At 40.9% G+C, this 14,459-nt stretch overlaps 1 protein-coding gene across 4 annotated transcripts in view; it reads left to right on the forward strand.

Moving 5' to 3' along the window:
- The first annotated feature begins 5,440 nt into the window (after positions 1–5,440).
- Positions 5,441–14,459, forward strand: part of LOC139453409 (slit homolog 2 protein-like) — a 181,341-nt gene continuing 172,322 nt past the window's right edge. For all 4 annotated transcript variants that reach the window (XM_071235093.1, XM_071235097.1, XM_071235095.1 and 1 more), the window contains exon 1: positions 5,441–6,201. In XM_071235093.1, coding sequence (XP_071091194.1) covers positions 6,002–6,201 — 200 coding nt within the window. In that variant the 5' untranslated portion in view covers positions 5,441–6,001. The remainder of the gene's footprint in view (positions 6,202–14,459) is intronic.

Here is a 14,459-nt window from a genome sequence, read left to right on the forward strand (position 1 = left end):
GCAGATTTAGGGGAGGATATGGATGTAATATAAAACAATTAACTTATAATAAAGATGGGACAGGACAGTGTAATTACTAGACTATGTCCACAGATGTCATTTGGCTAATCTTGCAAAGACTTGTTACGTCATTCCACTGTCATGGCCGCTCATCTTGGCTTTCAGATAAGGGTTGTGACAATTACCTGGGATTTGGATACAAATTTATGTGCGTGTGGTCTCAGGCGAGGTTAATTAACGCTGGTTGGGGAAGGGAAAATACACTAGTCGAAAAACAAACACTTAGAGAGCGGTTAAAAAGTGATAAAAATATCTTTTAAACAAAACCCACCAATCTGAATATCTTTCGGTATCCCGATCCGTTATTGATAATGCACACTATTGTATAATAATTCTAAACTAAATCATATTTCAAAACGATCGCAGTAAATTATATAAACTGTTAACGCTTAAAACATCCAGTTATGTCGGTCTGGTAAAATCATACATACAAATAACATATATTTCATTCTAATATAAATTCCTCCATTTTTAAACTCGAGCAAATACACGTGTAAGATAAACAAACACAAAGAAAGAGGTAAAGAATCAAAGAAAGGATATTATTTCGACATATTTCACAACATCTGTTGAATTTGATATATATTATGTACGTTTATAATAACAGCTTGATGTATTTATATAAATATCATACAAATTTAAATGTCATTCTAAATTCCTGCAGTTTCTGATGCGAACACCTGCAGAGATATGCGGAACTGCATGTGAAAATCTCCTTATGCAAGCATTGCTAATAAAACTCCCTTTCGATCTAATATCGATTTGGTGTGAAGGCAATTCATAAGAAATCAATTTTGGACAGCTATAATTTTGTGACATATATATTAGGTAAATAAACTACCCGCCTCCTTTCCAGACGTCCGGGAATAGTATTTAAACTCTCTCCCCCACAGACCTGTCTGTTTTCATTGATAGCTACGCCATAGGTTGTACATGAAATGCCGGTTTATTATCCGGGTCTTCTATGATCAGACATGGTACGGTGTCGTTTCCTTTCAAGCAGGTATGCGTCGGAATATAGGGTGTTGTCGAATATACCTGTACATAGCACGTGCATGGTAATTAAAAACTAATTTGACCACCAACATTCGTCCACATGCGTCTACCGGTAGCTAGGCCACGCGGATGTCATGTTTAGATATTTCACGCACCTGGGAACTGTTCAACCCGCACTTTGATGTTACCTATCCATTGTCTGTTTTACCCCAATATTCAATACGGCCCCTCCCTGAGGATAAATAACTGGATGGCCCGACTGTAGGTGTCGTCTGCTCGTGACGGGGAAACTTGTAACAATCTGAACGGAGGTGTTTGTGTTGATGGGGCACATAAGCCTATCCCTTACGTCGGAGGCAGCTAGACATTGTCTAAATTGAATGTGCAAATATAATATATGCAGTATTCTTCTGTCTTAATGATAATGATAAATCTAAGGGGGGGTGGGGGATATATACGGGACCAAAAAATGCTTAGCAAATTATGAGGATTCGAGCATTGATCTTTTGCCAGCTGAGCGAACCCGGTAACTACTTAAGTAGCTTAACGACGCACCTCCATCTATAGATACTGATAAACGCTTTAGATGACTATATAGGTGTAGAGAACAAAGCTATCTTTCACGTCAACGTCAAGTATTTTATCAAAGCATGTTTGCTTTCATAATATGCCCAAGAATTCTTTGAGGGAGTTTAAAAATTGGTTTCAACTCAATCGTATAATCGTCTTCGCAAAGTTATCGCAAACTCGATAATACACCATACCATAATATGATTGAAAAATTATCATCTCCCCTACCCTGCTCGGTCTGATGACCGCATTAACCCCTTACCTTCCCACAATGGCCACGTTAAAACTAATTGTAGCATGCTTCAGGGGACTTCGACAGTTTTTTCACTCTGTGAATCACGCGAATAGTCCCCTCTTCGTGGGAAACACAAATCAGTATGTACGAGTTGAGCAACACACTGTTACCTATTGATTTGAAATGAAGCTTACAGTAATTCGAAAATCAATGTTCAAATACGGCGCCTTTAAGGTAGCATGTTCAGCGGATTGTGAACATGTGTTTGGGATTTATATTAATCTGTATAAAGCTAGATTCTCGCTGTTTTCCCCAGTCTTCTTGTCTGTATTGATTATGAACGAAGTGTAAGAAGCGCCCGCCCGGCCGAAAGCACCTCAAGTCGATATCGTTTACTGAGACGCGTGCTCGCGGTGCACAGATGGGAGAAGTGATTCAGTGGCGTTTTTAACATTTAGAGCCAATTTTGCTACATGTAACGACGGTATGTATGGCTGTGTGGTAGTTGCGCGATCTTGAACGATTGTTGGTCCCGTTCTGCGCGTCCGTGAGAAGTTAACGTTTACGCAGACACACCCAGCTCGCTGTTGTGTGTGCCTATTATTCGTTTCGTTCGTTCGTTCGTTCATTCGTTCGCTAGCTCGCTCGCTCGTGGGTGGGTGGGTGGGTGAGTGAGTGAGTGAGTGAGTGAGTGAGTGAGTGAGTGAGTGAGTGAGTGAGTGGGGTTTACGTCTCTTTCCACACAGTGCAGACACCAAGAATAGACTGCACAAGTTGTACCCATGTTGGGAATAGAACCCGGGACTGCGGCGTGATGGGTGCGCGCAGTATCCGCTGAGCTCCAGCAGTTCCGTGTATGTTCATACTTATATAATCTCTCGTACAGACCCTAAAACAAATATATCCAATGAAGCCCATGCAAGTCTATGATTGTTAAGTCTAGATTAGTGCAGTTTCAGAAAATGAAGAGAGGCCCTGGGATTATTTTTAATATATTTTATTAAGATAATTTAGCAACTGTGATTAACATTTCAGAGACTAGATGTAAGTCTAATACTGATATTGTACTTATGCTACTATAAATTCAACTGTTTGTTTTAAGATTTTAGACATAAGCACCCTCCACCCCTTGCTCCCCCCCCCCCCCCCCCCCCCCCCCCCCCACCCCCCTCTTCCGCCCCGACTACAACTAACATATAGTCTGTTAAATCTTAAAACACGCAATACATTTCACTCCTTTTCCATTTTCTAATGCAGATTCCATGTGTAATAGCGAGAGCTAACTAGACTTGGTTTTGGTTTCATAAAATTCATATACTTAACAAACAAAAATCTTAGGGGTCATGAAATAAGTGTATCTGCTGTACACGTTGATAGAAACTCAGTCTTCACGGCATAAATATATTCCCAAAATATTTACCGCTAACCAAAGGTCTGAGGACATCCCATTACGGGATATATTCCACAGAATGGTGCTTGTCTGTCCGTCCCCTTGTACTATCTGCACGTGGGAGCAGCATCGCGTACTGTATCAAACGTTGTTGAAGGTACCTGATGTTACGGAGAATCAGAATAGACGCTGACATTCAGACGAACTTTTAACCTATAAACTAAATTAAATATTAACTCAACCAGCCCATATACCACAAAAAATTGCCCATGAATACCACGAAGTGTGCATAAGATTAAACCCTACCAGCTGAAATGTTATTTCTATATATAATGAACAGGGTATATGTCTGTGAATAACACATACGTTATTTATACAGCAATGTGAGCATCATGCCTCTAAACTAAAGTTATAGCATGTGTAACGATGGCATGTGTTTCTTTGTAACAATAGTGAGTGAGTGAGTGAGTATGGTTTTACGCCGCTTTTAGCAATATTCCAGCAATATCACGGCGGGGGACACCGGAAATGGGCTTCACACGTTGTACCCATGTCGGGAATCGAACGCGGGTCTTCAGCGTGACGAACTAACGCTTTAACCACTAGGCTACCCGACCGCCCCTGTGTAACAATACAACAATAACAACAACGATAATACCTACTACCACTACTACTACTACTACTACTACTACTACTTTGTCATGAATAAGTATTTTCCAACCGTATTCTCATCTCCCTGGGGAATAACACTGTTCCAAAAAGGAACAGACACGTTCCCCGATAATACAGGTTTTATTCCGAAATAACAAATTGCTGACCGAAACGCTTTGTCTTCTAAAGGGAAATAGATTTAGGATCAGAGGATCCCGGTTAGAATTCATCTTCAGCAACCCATACTTGTCCTAAAAGACGAGTAACGGGATCGGGTGGTCAGGCTTGCTGACTTGGTTGATGCATTTCATCGTACCCCAAATGCGTAGATCGATGCTGACGATGTCAATCACTGGATTGTCTGGTTCAGACGCCATTACTTACCTTCCGCCGCCAAATAGCTGGAATATTGCTGAGTGCGGCGTTAAACAACAAACAAACAAACCAGTCCAATGTGATACATACGTAGCGGACATACTTCTAAACCAATCTGTATATTCATCACTACATGTTGTTCATGTATACACACATTCTCAGTGAATGGCTGCATGTCGTGTATTTATGCTCACACTATCGACCCCTCGTTGTTTATCCTTTCCCCGTCGGAGACATTGCTCTGCGACAATACCTAGCAGGGAGCCTCCTTATTGAGGGTTTGCACACGAAGCCCGGGGAGATGATATCGATAGATAACGTGATCGCTTTGACCAGTTGTCCGTATTGCACGGGATACGGAATAAACAGGGTAGGTTAGAATAAGCTATCGTCGCATGGTTTGTTTTTATTGTAGCGAGTGATAAAAGTTAAACGATTCCATGACAGAGACGGACGTCACATTTGATGTTTTGGTAGGCTTTTTGTAGTATTTACATTTAGTCTATGAAATCTTATATTACACAATACCCTTCTTGACCCTAAAATTAAACAAATAATTTTCCCGATGCTGATTTCATGTGGAATAGAGCTAGCTAGAGCTGGCTAGACTTGCTTTTGTATACATATCTAGATTGGGTTTTTTTGTTTTGTATTTTCATAAAATAAATATATTCCTCAGTCATGGTGCAGGACTATATGGTCCGACTAGACTTCAAATATTAAGAAAATAAAAATATACGAGCAAATGGAACATCTTGTGGGAAGGAAACACGTGTCATTATGTTCCATTTTACTCGTGTCGCCAACCAAAAAAACTAGAAAGTTTTTATGTGTATATTTAGAGACCAGTCGCGTCTCCCCGACAGTAAGTACTCCTATCAAACCGTCTGTGTGTCTGCACGTGTCCCGCTAGTATAGCCAAGATGACATATTTCAATATCCTAGTGGTTCCACACCTGCTGAGAAGTTAGCAAGATGTCGCGATTTTACCAGATATAAATAAATAAGTAGCGAAGTGTCCAAGCCATTGTCACCGCGGGGGCCTTATCTTTAATAACACAGAAAGTGTGCAGCCTGAAGCAGTCAGTTCCCGATATGAATTCAAAGCTTACATTAGCTGTCATTCATAGCTCGCGACCAACATGGGCGATCCTACACACGTCGTACAGTTAGATGCCTAGCCGTTGTTCAATTATTGTAGAACCAGCACCACGTGAAATCCCCTCTCAAACAACCGATTTGGTGCGCAACAATATTAGGACCGTACCATTATCGCTGCGAACAGGCGCGAAGGTTGTACCCCCTTCGACACAATGCATTCGCCCATGGTGTAGTGCGAGATTGTAGTACTACCAACTTCAGTGTGTAGGGAAGGTCTACTATGAAAGCATGCATGGATGTGGCCGGGAGTGGATTGTTTCTACCTTAAAGGCATAAGTCTGATCTATGATTCCTTGGCTGATTTTAAGCGAGTAAACTTGGCCGATTAAACCGGTTGTTAGTGTTGTGAACAATCGGCCCTCAAGGTACAAAATAGAGCGAGCGACGGCTGATCGCGCTTTGCTTGTGAGAGCTGTTAAAGGGGCAAGTGATGTGCTGGGTCGGCGTTATGCAGGATTTACCTTGGACCTAAACCGTCGTGGATTACGTTATATCTAGCGTAGTTTTGTTTCTTTGCAACCTACCTCATTCTGTGGATTGTGAATGAAAGAATTTTCTCCAAAATGAGCCAGTTTTGGAAAGGTGTGGATTTACCTGTGTTTAACGCAGTTTACCTGTGTTTTCTACTTCTAACGTTGTGTGTTTCGTGGGGGGAGAGCCGATCTTGCCCCCGGGAGTGCTCCTGTCGGAACAAATACATCGACTGCAGCTTCAGAGGACTACTGTATGTTCCTTCGGATATACCTAATGATGTCGAGAAATTGTAAGTCAAACATGCATTATGAAGAGTAGATGGAATGAATGATGGATGAAATATAGTAATATTAGAATTATTTTCAAACTTAACTTTGATAAGTACATTTGAAAGAGCACATTTTTCCCTTTTAAATGATGTACCACACTTATATTATTTCGTATTATTTTAATAAGTTTATGTAAAAACACACAGTACCGCATGCTTTTTTAGTTGACCAGCTTATGAAATCACAATTCAAATTATTACCTTTGACATTTTTTATATCGATGATTACAAGAAATACGAGAGTATCATGTCCCCCAAATTACATGTATAACGGAATTCAGGATCACCTGCGTTTGTATAGTCCGTAATAAGTGACACATATGTAATACTTTAATGTAGGTACAAACGGGACACTAGAAAACGAAAGCATGAATCGTCACGTGGTCGGTCTGTCGTGTTTGGGTATCCACATACTAGGTCAGTTGTAAATTTCAGATAGGCTTCTGTCAACTGAACTGTCAGTCTGTCGTTGTCTATTTCTCAGGGCGCTACACGTTACAGCCGTTCAGAATATGTTCCGACATCAATTTGCGTGTACATAGCGCCTCACCTAGTTGTCAATGTCCCTCCATCACCTTCCAGGGCCCGAGATAATAGAATTTACCTGTAATATAAGCACTAGTATATTTACCCTAGTCATTAAGGTTACTGGGTAGGTAGAGTTTCAAGTATACGTCGCGAACCGATATAATTATGAAATAGACCTGTTGTCGATTTCATTGAGAAATGTATATCTTGATACAACTGTCAACAGCTTAGTCGGATCGAGTTGCCGCATCACAACGTAACATACTTGTAGGTAAAGTAGTTTGAACTATTTGTCTATTCAACAAATGTCATCACCGTCGCTCGTCGCTTTTCCGTGTCGGCCAAACCGTGGCACGAGACGCGTGAGATGTATACAATCCAACAGTCGAAAAATATGCAGGGAGGCCTCTGTTATCTTATGAACGCTTCTGCATGTGTGATTATGTCTGCATGCTTGCCGTGTACACCACACCGCTCGCTTGTATCATTATCCGGTGTCATGCTACATGGCAAAAGTTGCTAAGATCGTCTTTCACGAAGGCATGTACGACACTTCACAATAACGAACAAACGCTGTGATATGCGACACTTTTGCCGTTTATAGGATAATGCATGTCCGCGGAAAGTTCTATATTCAAACATAAATGACTTTCTTACAGCTTAAACAACTGTCTTTTTCTGGAAGGGCGTGTCGCGTTAGTGGTTATTATTTTAAGATTCCGAAACGCTTGATATGTATGTAACCTGGTGAATACTGGTCACTCTAGCTGGTGGTCACTGATTGTGTGCTGCATGGACAGCCCTAATGACGTGTTCTTCGGCGTCGTCATCCCCACCACGGGAACATTGTTACAAGTCATATTCCATCCCTGGAAACAATGTAATATGTACTGTAACTATCGGATGTGTCTTGGTTCCGCCATTATAAACCAAGGATACAAACCATGATATAAACCGCGGATATGAAACATGGATATAAATAATGGATATAAACCTACTTATATGATCGTACCCTATTCTTCCACCTCTACTGACCTCGTAAAATTCATACCTCCATACGCAATAGAGCATTCCTGTAAATGTATTGCTAGACCTAGAGCGTCGTATAAGCGTGCAGCTAAACTTATTCGCTGAACCTATAGCATTCGTATACATGTACAGGTAAACCCAGAACATTCGTATAACTCTATAGCTGAAGCTTTAACCAAGAGCATCCGTATAAATGTATAGTTAAACGAGCATTCGGGGAAATGTATAGCTAAACCTAAAACATTCGTGTAAATCTATAGCTAAACATAAAGTTTTTGTGTAAATGTATAGCTAAACCCAAAGTTTTTGTGTAAATGTATAGCTAAACCCAAAGTTTTTGTGTAAATGTATCAACGCTTAGCCCAGTTATATGGACACGGGGCCATACCAAAAGCCTTTAGCAGACCATATGTTAATCTTAGCAGAGAGCATCGTGTAATGTACAGTTAAATTTAAAGCATTCGTGGAAATGTATAGCTAAACCTAAAGCATCCGTGTAAATCTATAGCTAAGCCTAAAGTTTTTGTGTAACCGTATTGGTAAACCTAAGTTTTTTGTGTGTAAATGTATCAACGCCTAGCCCAATTGTGTGTATACAGAGCTATATCAAAAGCCTTTAGCAGAGCATATGTTAATCTTAGCAGAGAGTATCGTGTAATGTACCGTTAAACTTAGAGCAATCGTGCAAAAGCTGTCATCTAACCCTAAATCGCTCGTCCATGGATCTCAACCAGAGGTTGGTAGGCTAAAACAACGCATTAGGTATATAGATACCGTGTACATGTACATATACCTGGGATATTTGGTATATCTAAACCTACAACAGGTATATCTGAACATAACGGTTAATGTATGTGTATATCTGTTACAAGGAACACTGCCTTGTGCGTGTGTGTATAACCTTGGGCGTCACCATGCACAGCAGTGCTTAACAGAACGTCCACAGCCGAAATACTTACCCCCACTCCATATAACGACCCCACACGGCATCCCACTACCGTTATATCAAGACGTTTTAAAGAGTATTTTCGCTACCTCACACCCAACTGTCAAACAACGCTGTGTGATGTTTTTACGTTTAAAAAACTCTGACGTGGAACGTTCTGCTGGACGATTATAGATGACACCTTGAATAAAACCACATTAAAAAGACCGTGTAACGCAGTAGCTGGTGATGGGTATACCTGATACGTAGAACACCCTTCCCGTAGACGCCTGGTTTTAGTATATATCACTTTCACATCGGTGTAAAGTATTTCCACGGGGGTGTAACAGTTGACAATGTGTGGCGATAAGAGGTCGCTCACTTTAATACTTGACTAGAAGGGGTTACGTTTGAGCCACATTCACCCTGTTATCGATAATCTCAAAGTATATATTTACTTCCCTTAAGAAATTCTTATGCAGTGGCTTACGATGTAGAGTATCTTTGTGACAGGGGTGGTTTGTTGAATTGTTCTTCGGTAAGATACGTATCTCGTTTGTCAGGCTTGGCATGGGTTTGGTCACTGAAACATTCTGACTGGATTTTTGTCATTTTGGTCATTCCTGATATAAGGTTACAAAAGGGAACATTTTTGAGAGATGGGAATTTGGCACAAATTACACGTTTTGTATTTGCTGATTGTGAAGTATGCATTAACACAATGCTATCTCGTTCACTTGTCCTGAAACCCATAACGTTCCGGGTTAGAATTGTCTTCAGCAACCCACGCTTGTCGGAAGAGGCGACTATGCTTGTCGTAAGAGGTGACCAACGGGAACGGGTGGTCAGGCTCGCCGACTTGGTTGATGAATGTCATCGTATCCCCGTTGCGTGGATCGATGCTCATGATGTCAATCACTGGACTGTCTGGTCCAGACTCGATTATATACAGACCGCCGCCATATAGCTGGAATATTGCTGAGTGCGTTGTTAAACAACAAACAAACAAACCTGTCCCGATCGCCACTAGGGTATCACCAGGAATGGTAAAACGACTTTTACAAGCAAATGCCAGGTAACTATTTTTTGCAAAAACAAACAAAATATCACAGAAAAATATTATATATTCCGTTAACAATAAAGGTATTGGCATATACTACGTGTTTCATAGATTTTCTTTCTTTTAGAGTCAAATCATTCACGACTCTCAAAACATGACAATTTCTCAGTTCAGCTTATGGCAACACCGATCACGTGACTGTCAACTGACATTAACTCTACAAATTAAACATTTAAACGTCGCCTTTTTAATGAAAACCTACACTCAGCTGAAACAGAGCACTCTCAGCTTGAAACGACGTCAAATCTATAAATAATTAAAGACCTCTGTAGCTAATCAAGTTAATTTAATTACTTCATACTCGGCACGCACTAAAACCATACACAATTTGAACCCATCACACGTAGGGGCTTAACGCGGAGCATCCTTATATCAGAGTTTCATCTTCCCTCGTACACTCGAGTAACCAGTGTTACCCTATACGACGCTTAATGGGTTAAGGTGAATTAACCTTATGTTACATACACTAATTACACGCCCAGATTAACGCGAGTTCAATCGCGCTATTTCGAATACCTTATACCAGCAGGCTGGGCTTACGTCGCACGTGTTACGCGAAGTTGCTGCCGATGTAGGGGTCTGCACTTGTCTACCCTCACAACATCGGAAATCAAAGTGTTATGGTTACGGAGTTTATTCTCAGAGGTTACTAACCCGTATCATTGACTTCACTGGAGTATTAACCAAAATTTTGTTGTCGTAATTCAGAATTTTATTGGCCGTCCCAGACTCTTCTATTAGATTGTATTATAATGTCCATATGATTTATCGCATCCATATTATTTTATCGTTTTGAATAAATTTTTGTGATCCGAGACGAATTGGTTTGAGGAGATGGTGTATATTGGATTGGAATTTAGTTTCATGGGTGTGTTTGACATTTTGAGACTGATTTTGCAAACTTATGTACACTTATGGGGTTGATGGTCTTGCGAGCTCGGCCGCGTCATACCAAAAGACGTTAAAATACTCACTCACTCACTCACTCACTCAAACACACGCAGGTTACACGTCGCATGTAAGTGCAATAATCTTGAACGCAACGTTAAACCCCAATTCACCTCACCTCAAAGAGTGTCGTGTTTCAGAATGTCCTTTGTTGAAACTCGATTTTAAAAGAAAGAACAAAAAACAAGGTTGAATATAATAATATGCGCTCCGTGGTCATCACACACTACGATCCGATATAGCGCGTTCTCAACGCGCCACGACTAAATACAGTCACTAAGTGTAGATCGAACCAGAATGTAATGAAATCCCCTTTTGACATGCCACTGAAAAGATTTTTTTTTATCTTTCAAATACCATTTAACAAATCAATTTTAATGAATCCAAAAATAATACGAGATTAAGCAGCTGACTTTTTCAACTGAGCGACTGGTTGAAATATTTTACAAAAAATCTATAGTTTTCACGCAGGCCTGAGCGTTGTCGACGCAACTCTGAAATCGTTGTATCAGCATTATACAGAGAATCTTACTGTACATCATAGAGCCGCCTATAGTCAACATCTTGTTTATGGCGCTCAATCGATACTCCAAATGACGTTCCGACAGACAGCGTGGCACGCTACAAAATTAAACTTAGCTCGTTCATTAAACAACTCAATGAATCAAGCCTATCTTGGATGTTATTAAAACAGACGAACAGGAGAAAACATATCTATGTCACGTGACGTCATAAATCTTTACTTTCGTTTTTTACACGATGTGAGGACAAGGATATTGATACTTAATATTGAATTCCTGTTCTGTAGGACTCCATCCCGCCGTCCTTGTATCCTTGAGTGGCTCTTGACTCAAGCATGGCAGACGTAGATCACGAACAGTGATGTTGTATTAGATAGCATCGGGGAATTTTGTATGAATGAAATAACGTATGCTTTCGGTAGGGCAGGTACGGAAGCCTTTTAGGGCCATTTTTCTTTTTCTTTTCGATACTATCTCGAAATTTCAAGACATTAAGTTAAAATTTCAAGAAACTTAGTTGAAATTTCAAGATACTATCTTAAAATTTCAAGATACTATCTGGAAATTTCAACTTAGTATCTTTAAATTTCAACTTAATATCTTGAAATTTCAACTTCTGTATCTTGACATTTCAAGATAGTATCTAGAAATTTCAACTTCTGTATCTTGAAATTTCAAAATAGTACCTATAAATTTCAACTTCTGTATCTTGAAATTTCAACTTAGTATCGACTTTTTTAAAAAACAAACCAAATGGCCCTAAAAGGCTTCCGTAGGCAGGACATGCTTACCCTTTTCGCGAACACCTGGTGTCATCACTGATTACCAGTGATCCATTCATATAATTTTCATCCTGTTTTACTATTTTCGCCCAATGGAATCTGTTTGGTCGGATAACGGTTATTCTCTGGCGTTGAAGTTTTATATTTAATTAACACAACATATGTGTTGTGTTTTTGAATTATTTTTCAAAATAGTGGATTGGCTACGAAATATGTGTTTCTGTAAGTGGTTGAAGTGTCTGTCGGTAATATGGTTTTCCCTTCTCACCTATTGAGTGATGGCACCAGGTGTTCGTGAATAGGGTAAGCATGTTCTTACACATCAAGCCGCCTCCGTGGTCTTGTGGTAGAGCGTCCACCCGGAGAGCGGAAGGTCCGGGGTTCGATCCCCGGCCGCGTCATACCAAAAGACGTTAAAGAATGGTACTTGTTGTTACCCTGTCTGGCGTTCGTTATTAAGGGTCTAAAACAAGGACTGGTCGGCTCGGAGTCAGTATACTGTGTCTGAGTGGGGTATTCATGTTAAACTGCGGCATGGTATCTCAGTGAGCAAGCACTATAAATCGGCATCAGTCCGGACTACACACACGTGCATGCACGTCGCTATATAAGTGCAATAATCTTGGACGTGACGTTAAACCCAATTTCACCTCACCTCTTACACATCAAGGTGGCGGGGGAAGGTAAAGTGGGGTTATAGTTGCGTCCAGGATTATAGCATATAAATAGCGACGACAATATAACAGCAAGTATCTTTTGAAGACTTTTGGTATGACAAGGTCGGTGATCGAACCACTGACATTAGTCTCTCTGGGCCGACGCTCTATCAACTAGACCACGGTGAGATGGGGTGAAATGGAGCTTAACGACGCTTTCAAAATTGTTGCTTGGGCTTGTGTTTGTGGCTGCGTATACTAGTCTGGGATAATGCCGATTTATAGTGCTAGCTCACTGAGATACAATACCGCAGTTTATCATGAAGACCCCACTCAGACACAGTATACTGACTCGGTGCCGACAGTCCTTGTTTTAACCTCTTATACCGACCGCCAGACAGAGTAACAACAAGTACCATCTTTTAACGTCTTTTGGTATGACGCGACCGGGGATCGAACCCCGAGCAGACGCCCAACCACAAGACCACGGAGGCGCTCACTATGAACGAAAATGACAATAACTGAGAATATCTCAACTACCCAACTCTTCTCAACAACTTAACTCCTAAACTGCTCAACACCCCAACCCCTCAACTCCCCAACTCCCCGCAACCCCTCAGCACCCAAGCTGCTCAACACCTCAACCCCTCAATTCCCAAACTCAGCAACTCAACTACCCAACTTCCTCTCAACATCTTAACCCATAGACTGCTCAACTCCCCAACCCCTCATCTGCTGAACTCCCAACCTCCACTCAATAAATCAACACCCCAAGCCCTGACCTCACTAACCCAACTACCAAACTACTCAACAACTTAACTCCCTAACTCAACTCCCCAACTCAGAGACGTGTTGGAAAGAAAGAGTCTCACGTAGTTTATTTTCTCCTTAAATGTAAACCTCATAAAAGAATCAACAAGACGCCCATATGGAGTTGCGGAATAAGACACTGCATTACGTTCACATCTTACGTCACCGGACCACGTTGTCGAAAGAGCCCCGTGTCTGATGGAGCTGGGCGATGACGCTCACCACCGTCCACAACACTAAATCTCAGCTTGAAAAATCACTGACCTGCATACATGACCCTAGCACGTCAAGATGCAATCTCCAAATGTCCGTTACATAGCGTCTCTAACAGACGCTGAAGATAAGTGCGCCAAACCTTGTCATGCTAAGATTAGAACTCGCGTCTACATGATCAGGACTTGTGTAATCTCCACCGGGACATGTTTCCTTGAAAGTTATCTCCCCTTATCTCGGCCAACAATTACTTTCGCCCCTCATTACAGACTTAACTCTTTAGGTGCGAACGTTATCGCAGTGAACTCCATTTGAATACACCATGTAATGTGTTAGCTGTCTGTATCGGGTACATTAAGCACAAATGTGGCTTTTCTATATCACAGTGACACAATGAAATGCGTACTATTAGGTTGGTCCAAAATGGCTGACATTGCCCAGTTGCACTTAACTCAAGCTGGCATTTTCTAACTGTCTACAATAATCAGTTTGCATGTCGGTGTCATTAAAACCAGCGCTTATCTTCAGACAAAACCAGTCCGCAGTACAGTATATTACGTTTCTTCTGATAACAACAATGGTTATTTTAAAGTGATTTATGAATTAAGAGAATGAAAGGTGTGCAGATTTGCGATGCTCCTATAGCATTTATTAACAATATCACTCGTGTGCTTGCCTTTCCTAAAT

This window comes from Haliotis cracherodii, unplaced genomic scaffold (assembly GCF_022045235.1).
Source record: "Haliotis cracherodii isolate W230 unplaced genomic scaffold, xgHalCrac1.p SCAF_9, whole genome shotgun sequence".
In the NCBI taxonomy this organism is placed as follows: Eukaryota; Metazoa; Mollusca; class Gastropoda; order Lepetellida; family Haliotidae; genus Haliotis; species Haliotis cracherodii.